The 12,791-nt window shown below is 34.6% G+C and overlaps 1 protein-coding gene across 1 annotated transcript in view; it reads left to right on the top strand.

The window, feature by feature from the left end:
* Smp_155270 (HMG-CoA synthase) overlaps window positions 1-12,791 on the top strand; it is a gene marked incomplete at its 3' end in the record, with an annotated part of 65,434 nt that overhangs the window by 45,803 nt on the left and 6,840 nt on the right. The window contains exons 12-18 of the mRNA XM_018791890.1: window positions 812-948; window positions 3,357-3,534; window positions 6,614-6,715; window positions 7,403-7,451; window positions 8,245-8,494; window positions 9,679-10,256; window positions 12,049-12,256. Coding sequence (XP_018644995.1) covers window positions 812-948; window positions 3,357-3,534; window positions 6,614-6,715; window positions 7,403-7,451; window positions 8,245-8,494; window positions 9,679-10,256; window positions 12,049-12,256 — 1,502 coding nt within the window. The remainder of the gene's footprint in view (window positions 1-811; window positions 949-3,356; window positions 3,535-6,613; window positions 6,716-7,402; window positions 7,452-8,244; window positions 8,495-9,678; window positions 10,257-12,048; window positions 12,257-12,791) is intronic.

The raw sequence follows: 12,791 nt of genomic DNA on the forward strand, positions 1-12,791 counted from the left end.
AGAAGATTAACTTGTCTAATAAGATTGTTCCAAAAACGTAGCAGCATAATACATTCCTACATTACTCAGCATTAACCAAAAATACTTATTTCTACTTTGGCCTCTTTGTGTCACTTAGAGTACTGGCTATAGTAAAACTTGATTTCTTGGATTCAATCGATACTAAAGACTAGACGGTTTTATACAAGTCACTACTAATTAGCCAAATAATGCGTCATTTTTTCAGTAGTACTGGAATTTAGTCTAATCTCCGTTAACTCAATGATAATAAATCCGACCTTTGATATGGACTTAGTCTTCTATCATCAGTAACCAGAGAATCTCTTTTAGGTTCTGTGGATAAGTATTAACTAACGAGAGACCTAGGTCTAAGGCTTTTTTTTAATATCTGATCAACCATGCGCTAAGTACAGAACAATTAATTATTTCGACCAACTTTGCACAAACGACTCTATACAGGGTGCAAACACAGAGTTCGAGCATCACGGTGAGTATCATAACTAAAAGACCAGTTTTGTACATTTATAACTGACAATAAATCGTGGCTACTTTTCACTTAACTTTCAAAATAGTTAGCTTTATAGGTCATTGATCTTTCCTAGAACTTCGAAAATGCTTCTTGAAATTAGTCATTGGTGAAGACTAGTCATTACTTCGTTATGAATTAATAATAACAACATAGAAGAATATTACATTCTGTTATGAAGCAATTCCTAAAGTATTTCCTATTCCCTTGATATATTTAACATCGTCTTCCTACTGAATTTTGAGATCTCTTCTATCTTTTTTTTATCTATGTGTTATTTTGTAGCTGAAATTATTCTACGACGAAATTAAACATCAATTAATTGTCAGTATTCTAGAAGCCCGAAATCTGCCGAATATAAATAAGGCTTCTAGAATGCTATGTAATTTTTATTGTCGTTTGTGCCTTCTTCCAGAACAAGTGTAAGTTCATTATGATTAGAGAGTCTTTCTCTTGAAGCATTACTTTTTTATACACTAGATTTCATATCAACGATACTTAATGTATTGCACAAACTGATGAATGCTCCATTAAACCTTAACAATTTGTACTACATTTACAAAGTAGAGATTTTAGTACTTGACTTTAAGCCTGATTCTTTTATGTATATGAAATTTAATAAAGCCAGGCAAATTAAATTTCATAGACTAGAATAGACTAGAATGTCAACTTGGACCGATGCATAAATGTGCCTGGTCCTACGTTTGTAGCTGACTGACTGACTGACTGAGACTAGAATTCTAACCTACCAGCTAGTAACAACTGTTCCGATGTTATGGAAAATTAACATTTCCAACCATATTGTAAACTGTAATACATCGTTATAAGTCAATTCTCTTGCTAGATGTTTATAAATTCATGATTTCTATAATGTAATTTATTCTTAATACAACTTCTTGACGCAAAACTAAGCCAACAGGGATTGAGAAGTTGATAGGCACCAAAAAATAGAGAAACAAGACATCAGTTTTTACTCAGTGACTAGCTAATATAAATATCTGAGTCATAAATGAAATCAGTTGGTATCCGAATAGTTCAGTGGTAAGATCTTGTGCTATAAATTTCAATGCTGCAATTTCAAATCCTTCAAGGGACTTCAGGCCCCTCTGATTGCCTTGCCAATTAGAGCCAGGTAGCACAAAACTATAGGTCCAAAATTTTCTGGTGAATACTTCTAACCACCTGACATCGAAACATATTTCACAAGTTGTTGATTCACTTAGGTCAGTAGTCAAATGATAACTTGATTGACAGAATTCGATCGGTAGCAAGAACTAAACAAACATGATATTAATCATTACACAGTGATCAATCAATATAGGTATTGAAACAGTCAGTATAAAAGTTACAGTATTTCAGTGAAATTGATTCTGAACAAAAGACAAGTCGTTTTTGAATAAAGAATACATAATCACTGTTCAACAGTGCTACACACTTGAGTGATGAGATTATATGAGAACAGTATAACCTTATTTTTTTCTAAAATATGTTTAGTTATCAACTGAAATACAGTTAAGGCACCTGTTCAAGAAGTCAATCTTTTAATAGTGACTTCACTTCAGTTTCAAATATCCACAACTAGGAAATACAGTCAAGGAGTTTTAGGCTCCCTGAGGGATGATTAACCTTCAGACCACTGAATTGACATTCGGTGGTTTACAAGCATAAATTTAATCGATCTGTAATATTATGCAACCATCTTGTAATATGAATAACTGCTTCACACGGCATGGTTAAATTCCACTATATATAACTTCTCATTAGAACACCAGGAAGTGTTTGCGAGAATTAGTTACTAGTGAGAACATGATTGTTATTATTAGTATTATTATCACTGAGAGACTCACTTCTGTGTGAAGTAAATCACGTTGTCCAGAACGACAGTGTATACTTTACAATCTAGTTCAAACAACACAACAACATTAAAACTATTCCGAAATGGATATTATTCAACACTGGGAGTTATTGGTGCTTTATTTTTTAGTGATTGTCTACATAAAATTGGTCTATTCTTACACACTAACCTACTTCACTTAATTTTATTAAAGAAATATACACAATATATCAGTATAAGGTTGTGGAGATTGTTGAGTTTAAATTTATATTATGAATGGATCAATGTTAGACCATTATTGAAAACCTGGAAGTACTAGACGGCCGTTTCGTCCTAGTATGGGACTCCTCAGTGTACAATATAAACTTGAGTAATAATGGCTTAGAAGAGACACATTTATTAGTTGATAACTTTGCAAAACGGGACGAATCCTAGGCGAGGTTGAACTTTCGGAACTGTCCTACCTGAAGTTACTGTTTATATTTTTCTCGCATACATATTAAGTGTTTTTTATGGTACATTAAGGGTTGATGTCGTTTTGTAATTTCCCTTAGTTATTATTTGTTTATTATGGACCTGTTATCCAATTCCTCATCATTTATGGTTCAGTTATGCCGACATTGTGATTTCTATTGATGTGTAGTCAGGATTTGAATAATTCATAAATTCGAACGATGTAAGTCTTCTACCTGCTACGTTATATCCTATCTTGACCATTGGGCAAACAAACGTGAGGAAGTGCATTCTGGACTAATGGTTGTTCATTGTTGTTCTCGGCTGTTATTTCATAGCCATCGTGTTATTGGTTAGCCGAAGATCATTGATAATAGTTAGACAGTTCAATAGAACTAATCAACACTTGAACCAGATCAATAGGACTGCTATCCTCTAGTTACTGGCCGATCCCATGGGTACAAAAAATAACTTAATAAATCTGTTTTCTCATCATATTAACAATATAGTGTGAATTCAATAGGTTTAATGATTTTTTTTCAGAGAGTACAATTCTCGATGCACAAAACTAGCCAGTTGTAGTGGTAATAATACAAATCCTGTATGGAATCAAGTTTTTCGATTTACCAATTTCACAGATGATGATTTGAATAAATTACATTTGGAAATTACAATATGGAATTGTAATGAATATTCAGATGAACAATATAAAGTTGGAGAGGTACGTACCGAAAATGTTTTATGTATAAATGATCTGTTTGTTTTTTCATAGCTTGTTTTAGCACTTTATATAGTAGTATGTTTATGTTTCGGTAGTTAACAAATTTATTTGGCTTTTGCCAACTAACGTCACCTATGGCGAAGGCGAGATATCCGTCTATCAATTAAGGGACGAGTATACTGCGCAGCAGTTCGCTCTGTTCTACTTTACGGCTGTGAAACATGGCCATTAAGAGTAGAAGATACTCGTAGGTTACTAGTATTTGACCACAGATGCCTTAGAAATATTGCTCCCATCTGCTGGGATCACCGGGTAAGTAATAATGAGGTTAGACACAGGGTATTAGGGAATGATGGTAAATCAGTTGATGAGGTCATGAATCTTCACCAACTGAGATGGTTAGGCCACGTGCTACGTATGCCTGAACACCGATTACCACCACGCGCTATGCTGACTAGCATTGACGATGGTTGGAATAGTGTTAGGGGTGGCCAAACCAAAACGTGCCATCAGTTCTTGAAGTCAGAGTTCTAGTCTGAGCCATGTTGTCAGATGCAGACTACCTGGTTGGGATCCGTGTGACTATCGTAACCAATTGTTGGAGACTCTGTGTGAAATGGCTCAGAATCGATCACAATGTTGTAGGTGTATACACTCTTTATCTTTCCTTAAACTTTGAGACTAAAATTACTTCATAACTTTCTTCCTTCCTATACTATATCCTTATATACAACCTATCTTTTATATACTACCACCACTAAATTAACTCCTTCTATGAATTCGGTGTTCATCTTGTTGTGTTAACGAGGTATGGCAACTTGGACGGATGCATGTATGTGCCTCGTCCTACGTTGTAGCTGACTGACTGATTAAAATTACCAGAATGATGTTTTGTGGAGATTTTTGTTAATTTTGTATAATTGAAATCATGATTTGATTGAAGCTAGATCACTATGGGTAACCTGGAAGCACTGGACGGTCGTTCCGTTCTATAGTGGGACTTCTCAGCAGTGCGCATCCACGATCCCGCTCCACGAGATTCGAATCCAGGGCCTATAAGTCTTGCACGCGAGCGCTTAACCACTAGACCACTGGGCCGGTATCCAAATTACGTTTAATTCAGAGGTGAGGATGTTTTCCTCTTTTAAAGAGTGTCATGGGTCCAGATGGTACGCCAGATATATGTACATGACCCTCCCTATTTATTAATGCGAATGCTCATTTACAAATATAAATTGGAATGAAAAAGCATATTATTCGTGAAAGTTATGAATTTTGTACTGTTTATATGCTAAATAAAATTCAGTTAGATGGTGGAAGTTTGAAGAGTTAATCATCTTCAGTTTCATCTGTAAATCCTGAGAAGCCGACTTTTTCCAAAGAAAATGGAGAAGTCAGCAAACTAAGTTGTAATAAAATCACCTTGCCATGTTCTAAATCTTGTGAAAACTTATTTTTAAGAATGGAGATTTAGTATTTTCATAGTTGAAAGCGTGAGTCAATTGAAGTGATTGACTTCGAGAGGTAAATCCAGGAGTTCTAGTGAGAAGCAGTGACCAGTGGAGTTCAAACCACGTCTGTTGTGAGATAGGAACTCACTGAAGACAATTGGTGAATGGTTGCTCAACTTCGTGGATTGGTTGGAGTAAGACATTAACACCATCGGATGCCGGCTCAGTGGTCTGTCGGTTAAGTGCTCTGGCGCAAGACTGGTAGATCCTGGGTTTGAATCTCGCGGGGCGAGGTCGTGGATGCGCGCTGCTGAGGAGTCCCACGATGGGACGAAACGGCTGTCCAGTGCTTCCTAGTTTTCCATGGTGGTCTAGCTTCAATTAAATCACGCTTTCAATTATTCTTAAGAGTTGAAACTGAATATCTAGATTTCTAAACAGGCTTTAGTTACATTAATTTATGCTTAATTTAGGGAAATAACCGTTGTTAAGTTCCTTATTTTACCTCGGTATAGCTTCTTGAACAGACTAAAGAGAACAAAATCAAGTAGCAGAGTTGTAGTACACATTAATTTGAGCTAGTCTTTTCTAAGTAGGACTGAGATGTCTGTACTAGGCCATCTAAATACTAGTTTCTAGAAAAGTATTGTCTCTTCAATATTCCTGTTATTCAATCAATATCTCCAACAGAAGTTCCAATGGTAATTCTCGCTCTAGATTTTCACTAGCCAAAAAGTATGCAGCGCGATGATTAAAAGAACTGACTCAACGGTGGTACGAGTTAAAAATGTATGTAGTATAAAGGCTTTAGCAAACTACTAATTCAAACCCAAACCATGTATACAAAAGCAAGATGTTCGATCTCTCATTCAACCCTATTCCTAACTCTTCTTCCTGCGTTCTATGATAGTGGAACTAAACTATACTGAAGGTCTCGAAAGAATGAAATTATCCAATAAGGCAATTGTTTAATTTTTGTGAAATGTTTAAAACGAAATATCGGATAGCCTATTTTTGACGAAATTTCTCATTTTCACAAATTTGGTTGATGATGGGGTTAGAATTGTGTTAAGAGAGCTGGAGAAGGAGTATTAAGGTTAGGAGTGTTCGGGTTAGGACAGTGAAATTAGCTAGCATTCATGAGTTGCATTCTCCATAACTTTACCAATTTTTCCTAATGCACTATTCATTTTCAAAATCTACACCCTGATTAACTGATATTTGAATGACTAACATTTGACTGACCAGTCTCAAGGTTACTTTTCGAATTATTCAAAGGGATCAACATAGTTTAATACTACCTCTCTATATTCAATGATCAAGTTGTCACTCCTTTTGGCTTTCTTCCTTACAATGACTAGTTAGCTGTTATAATATAACTCATTTATTTTATTTATGTTCATCAAATGGATAACTATCTTTAAACTATCTTTTCCCTACTAACTTTGATTGCATAACCTTCTCTCTATATTTCTCAACTTCACTAAAATTCGACAATCTCTACAACCCTTTATTGACAATCTGAAATATATTTTTCCTTATAACATCTTGATAACGTACCTTAGATTATCTTCATAAACAATTACATATCTAATATGCTTTTTATTCTCTATAATTTTGTTGTTCAGATTGTAATTGATCTCAGTGTAGCTGACTTATTAGATGTTGGATATTGGTATCCAATAAAATCATTTCATCGTTTCTTTTCTGCAACAGAATTATCAAATATGGTAAGTTTTGATAATGTTGTTGTCATATATAAATGTCAAATAAATGTAAAACTTGGATGTGAATTATTGAGTAGACCCCGAGCTAAAGAATAGCATCAGAAGGGGGTTTTGTGGAGATTTTAGTAATTTTATATAGTTGAGATCGTGATTCATTTGAAGCTAGACCATCATGGGAAACCTGGAAGCACTGGATGGCTGTTTCGTCCTATTGTGGGACTCCTCATCAGTGCGCATCCACGATCCCGCGTGGTTAAGCGCTCGCGCGCGAGACTGATAGGTCCTGGGTTGGTATCTCGCGAGGCGGGGTCGTGGATGCACACTGCTGAGGAGTCCCACTATGGGAAGAAACGGCCGTTTAGTGTTTTCAGGTTTCCCATGATGGTCTAGCTTCAATTGACTCATGATCACAAATATATAAAATTTGAATAGAACAAGAAATACAAACATAAGTGGATAACATGAAATCATTTTATTTCATGGTTTCTGATCAGCTTCTTACAACTTAAATATAACAATGCTCATCAGTTCAAATCAATGTATTTACTTTATATCACAGTATCAGAAATGATTTTATCAATGAAGATTACTAAAACATCAATAGTTCGAATAGCTGGCTGTTTTCTTGTTAAACAATATGGAAATTCTGGAATTTTGATTTAATGCTCTTTTGCTATTAATCTATTCCAGAATCCTGATGTCAACTCTACTCCATACGATCTGCAGCCATGTACTACGCGTAAGTTTTTTCTTCCAAATCCGGTTATAGCTCGTAATTTTCCAGTCAACTTTTAAATATACATATATATATTTGAATTTGAGTAGATCAAGAGGATTTGTTTTTGAGGAAACGTATCTGTGTGACGTTTTGTCTTCTGGACTGAATTTATTTACTTGCAAATTCATTCAATATCTACCTAAAAACATTATCACCACCTGCCTTAGAAAGCCTGCTACAGCTTTATTTAACCCTCCGACCAGTTTTGTGTTTACTTGGCGAGAGTTGCGATCAGTCAATAGCCATCACGTGCCCACTCTGTATGTAAACCTTATAAAATTTATGTGTGACAATGCTGTAATAACATCGATCGATTTTGGTGAGTGTGGCTATTGAATAATGGTCTGAATCATGAGTCGGACCTATCCTCTTATACAATGTCGTGTAGCATTACTTAACCACTTATTCAGCATAGGTTAGGTTGGCAGGGTCAGGGTAACGTGTGCATTTTGGCTGTGGACGAGAAGATTTTTCCTTGGGCTTTATGCGGGTAGATATACAACTCGGGATTCAGTTTATAGAAGACTGTGACCTGTTGTTTTTACTATAGCTTACTAATAGATCACAATGTTTCAGTAGGAGTTATATGATACTCCAAGCAGGGTTCTCACTAATAATTGGTAATCTCGCCATTTGCCTTGATATATTGTATAGTGATACTTATGTAAACTGGCATATAACTCATAGCTATATAACATAATAAATTACTATTTCTACTTCTCTCTGTCTCTCTATAAATATCTCATTTCTATAGAAGTTCCAGAAAGACTAATTAAATCAAGGCATCGTGAATCAGAACAACAATGGTCACCGAAATCTGAATATCGTAATTCCGATATACCAGGTGATAATACTAGGAAATTGAAATCTATACGAGATGATTATTCTGATATTGATGAACAGAGATTTTTTACATCTATTAGACAGAATAGGAAATTTACTGATCAGGAGTATTATCGAGATGAAAATGAAGGGCATCATCGTGGCTCAAGGCTACATCCTAGGTATGTTTCTTCATATATTATCCAATGAAATCTCATAGAATATGTTTGTTATAAAGTAATTTATTTATTCGATTAAAACTGTTGATCAATGTTCAAATTCACTTGGTAACATTTGTTTGAATCTTCCCATTGATGTTTAGGACTGCAATTGATCAGTCTCTTATTGGTATATGTGCACACTGTGTGTATTGCCTTGATATAGCCTTAATTCACAAGCATTATAAGCAAAGATGAATAGTGGCTAGCAGTTGAATTCAGGACCCGCGTTTCGTCCCTATTAGGGACTCGTCAGCTGGATGTACCTGCATTTCAGAGTTGATGTTCACTCTGGAGCTCGAACCCAATTTTACTACCTAATTTGTTTTATGTTTCGAGATTGCTTATTTAATTATTCATTATTATTTTCGTAAGTGCTATTACTGAACGCAATAGTATGATTTGAATGGTATTAATTTTGTATTAGTGATGAAATATCAAAGAAAAACTAATTGAAAAAGGAATTTTTCTTTGTTACGTTTACTCTTTCTTAAAAAAGAATTGTTACTAATAGTACCATTAATATCGCCGCAAATGTTGTTTACAAAGATGGATGTTGTTAAGTATACACTAATTGGTTAGAGTTCCTTCGATTAACATAGTCAATGGTTGCAGACGTTGAGTGACATGACCATGATGGATGCAGTATTTGTCTTCACTTAAATTCTTAATTTGAGAACTATTTTATATCTTTCATTCCATGTATTTTTTACTTTTCCTCAAATCATATTGTCTGTTTTGATTGAGATCATGAATCGATCAATGTTAGACCACACATTCACGATTCCGCACGCGGGATGCCCTAAGATGTTCAGGGCCACACGTGTACTACAATCATGGTGCCAGCGAGTCTGAAAACCTGGCCCTAAAGGGTTGGGCAAACTGTTCCACATTTTATGTATCTAATGTTCTTGCACTGCCACTGATGCTATTGCTACTTCTAGTACTCTGGTGTTCGTTTTCATAATTTCATCTCTCTGTGCTGATGTAATGTTTCAACTTGATACAATGCACACATAGGTCAAGTGATAGAGTGCTTATGATTAAATAACTGTAAACGTAGTACATAGCGGATAAAGCAATTATTTCTACACTAATTTACCAGAAACATTTATTAATAATGTGATTGTTTTCTTCCAATCTTACAGTGCTCAAAATTTTGAATACGGTGCCCTAGAGGAAAATGCTATTCAATCGGATGCTTCCGAATTTTCTGATCTTTCTGAATTATCTAGAATGAGTTTACATACAAGTCAATCAGATCGTCAACGTAAGGAATCAATGCAGACATCACGTAAAGGAAGTCAACAATTTGAAACTCCTACACAATCCTATAATGAAAGACATTCTAGAAATTTACAAAAACCAGATAGATTAGACCAAGATTTTCTACCGTCTGTTGAACGATCAACAAGAGCCAGAAGAGATTCAAATAGGATAGACAAAGATATCATTGTTCCTACTGAAGATGAAGAACAACATGAATTAATTACAAAAGATAGTAGAAATTTTGAAAGGGGTTCTAGTCCAAGGATTTCATCACCTGATAATTATGAAGGTGGTCAAGTTTCACGATCTTTAATAGAGAATAAAGTATCTAATTTTGAAACAGCTCAAAATGTTCATAGAGATCAAGTGGATGGAAGGAAAAGACGACCAAATATAGGCCAAAAGTTTTCTAATGTCCTTGGTCGATCTAGTAAAAGTAGCAGTACTTCAACTTTAGGTAATTAAGATTTAAAATTATTCACTGAAAAATTGATATCTTTATTGTTATAAAATATATCACTTGTCTATAATATGATTTAAAAGAGTGATAAATAGTTGTAGTATCCTGTAGGTTCAAGAAAGTAGTTATGTCTACAAGCTGATGGATGGTATTCCACGAGGGCTGTAAACGAAAAACACTTAGTTACTAGTTCTAACGACATATTGCTGTAAGACTTTTCTCACATGATCTAACATAATGAACAGAGATGACTGTTGGGCACTCGCAAACTTAGTGGAATGATATTATTGTCTAATCATGTATTTCTAAACAAAATCTAACATGAGATTTGTGTATCTCATTATATTTTATTGAGTTAAGTGGAACATATGTGGTCAACTGACATAAAAAGAAACATGACTTCTATGCGAACTGATTTTATTAGACAAATACCTTGGAAAATAAGCTAACATTATCAACGTTATGTAGTAACAACATATCTCATGTAAAGCTTGTTGTACAGATTAATCGCATTAGTAAGTAATGACATCATGTAACTGAGATCAGTTTACGTCTTACATTGTAGGAAGTAAATATTTAATATGACCTGAACGTTGTATACATGGTAATGTGTTTACTATGTATGCCAAAGTATGGCACTGGTTCTTATTTTTTCTCATCTACGCCATTGAGTCACCAAATATGATGAAAGTTTTTTAATAATCGTATTCGCTAAGTGGCTAAAGTTTGTCGAATGATGAAGAAACCTTGATTTAGACCAGGTAAAATTAGATAAACAAAAGTAACTTCAGAAGGGGTTTTGTGGAGATTTCAGTATTTTCATAGTTAAAATCATGAGTCAATTGAAGCTAGACCACCGTGGAAAACCTGGAAACATCGGACGGCCGTTTCGTCCTATTATGGGACTCCTCATCAGTGCGCATCCACGATCCCGCCTTGCGAGATTCGAACCCAGAACCTACCAGTAACTTCAAATGGTGGCATCTGGAAATGAATCCCAATAATAGCGTTGCAGTGTATGTTTATTGTGCTAACTGTGAATCATATCCTATCGATAAAATTCGCTTCTGACGGATTCATGCAGAAACTTAATTGAGAGAGTAAAATTTTTGATAGTGTATTATAAACTAATTATAACTACATTGTTACAGTTTCTTTCATTAATTTACTGGTGTGTTGTGTGATACTGAAGTATGATTGGTCAATAAGAAACGATATACTTCTCTATGTACGACTACATAGATCATTCTTATGTATAAAGGCCGGATTCCTACTTGGGATTCATTATGTGTGTGGAATGTTAGTGTTTGGGTTGGGTAAACAACTGTCGGATGTCATCTAGAAAGGCAATGGAAGATTCACGATTAAACTGTTCAGTCCAGAGAACCCAACATCATTCTGAGTTAAACAGTTTCTTCATCATTTTTAGGTCATTGTATAATTGTTTTGAAAAGTAATCTTTTGGATGAAATTAGTATCACCAACTGGTACTAGTTGATCATCGCATTATATTGCAAATTGTTTGAGATTGAAACTTTCAACTCTTTGATACCAAATCAGTGACCTTAGAGTAAGAGACTTATCCCGAGATCTGAAATTTCGATATTAGATCACTGAAATGTTCATTAGTACAATTTATTACAAAGTCACAAATGTGAACGAAAAACTAGTTTACTATTTCTCAGTCTTTATTAGTTGTTTAGCTAAATTCAGTGTTCACGATGTTAATTTACTCTAAATAAGAGAATTTCCATAAACCCTCTGTATTTATATTTTCTCCTGTGCTTAGATAAAAAATCAAGAACAAGTTTCCAACGTAGTGAAGAAGTATTACCATTTGGAGGATATGGTGCTATATTTGAAGGTCAAGAACAAGAAGGATCATTTAATCGTGGAAGATTATCAATGATGCATTGTCAATCAAGTATAGGCAGTGGAAAAAGTGATGGTCGAAATTCTAGATACGGTACAAATTCAGATAATACTGATCAAGAAAGGTAAATTTTTTTCTCCGACACTGTACCAATGGTTCAATCTTTATTTCATAAGTTTTAATTTTTAAAATTACCTTACACAATCAACTTTTCATGAATCCATCTTTTCTTCTCAAATCATATTCAATCCTTTTTACTATCACGTACTATCATTGGTACTACTATTTGATATGTGGCTAGTGAAAGTGATTGTTCACTACGTGTAAAGTAGCATACATACTACTGAAATTTTAATTTTTGATTTCCTTTCGTGTTATTGATTTCTACTCTGAACTTTCTGAGTGGAGAGTACTTATAATTGTGCTGAACAAAGTATCGGATAGCCTATCCTGTAGTTTTGAATGTCTGACCGTGAATTTTGTATCTGACATAACGCGATCCAATCTGTGTATAACGTATCGATCAAATGTTCAGTCAAGTAGTAGCAAAATCTCGGTCTTTGGTTATATTAACGTATTATATTAGAATAATATGGTAAATAGAGATAATGGTTATACTCTTATTATATCGCTACTGACAATTCTACTACTGATGTAAC

The sequence above is a fragment of the Schistosoma mansoni genome (genome assembly GCF_000237925.1).
Source record: "Schistosoma mansoni, WGS project CABG00000000 data, chromosome 1 unplaced supercontig 0034, strain Puerto Rico, whole genome shotgun sequence".
Taxonomy (NCBI): Eukaryota; Metazoa; Platyhelminthes; class Trematoda; order Strigeidida; family Schistosomatidae; genus Schistosoma; species Schistosoma mansoni.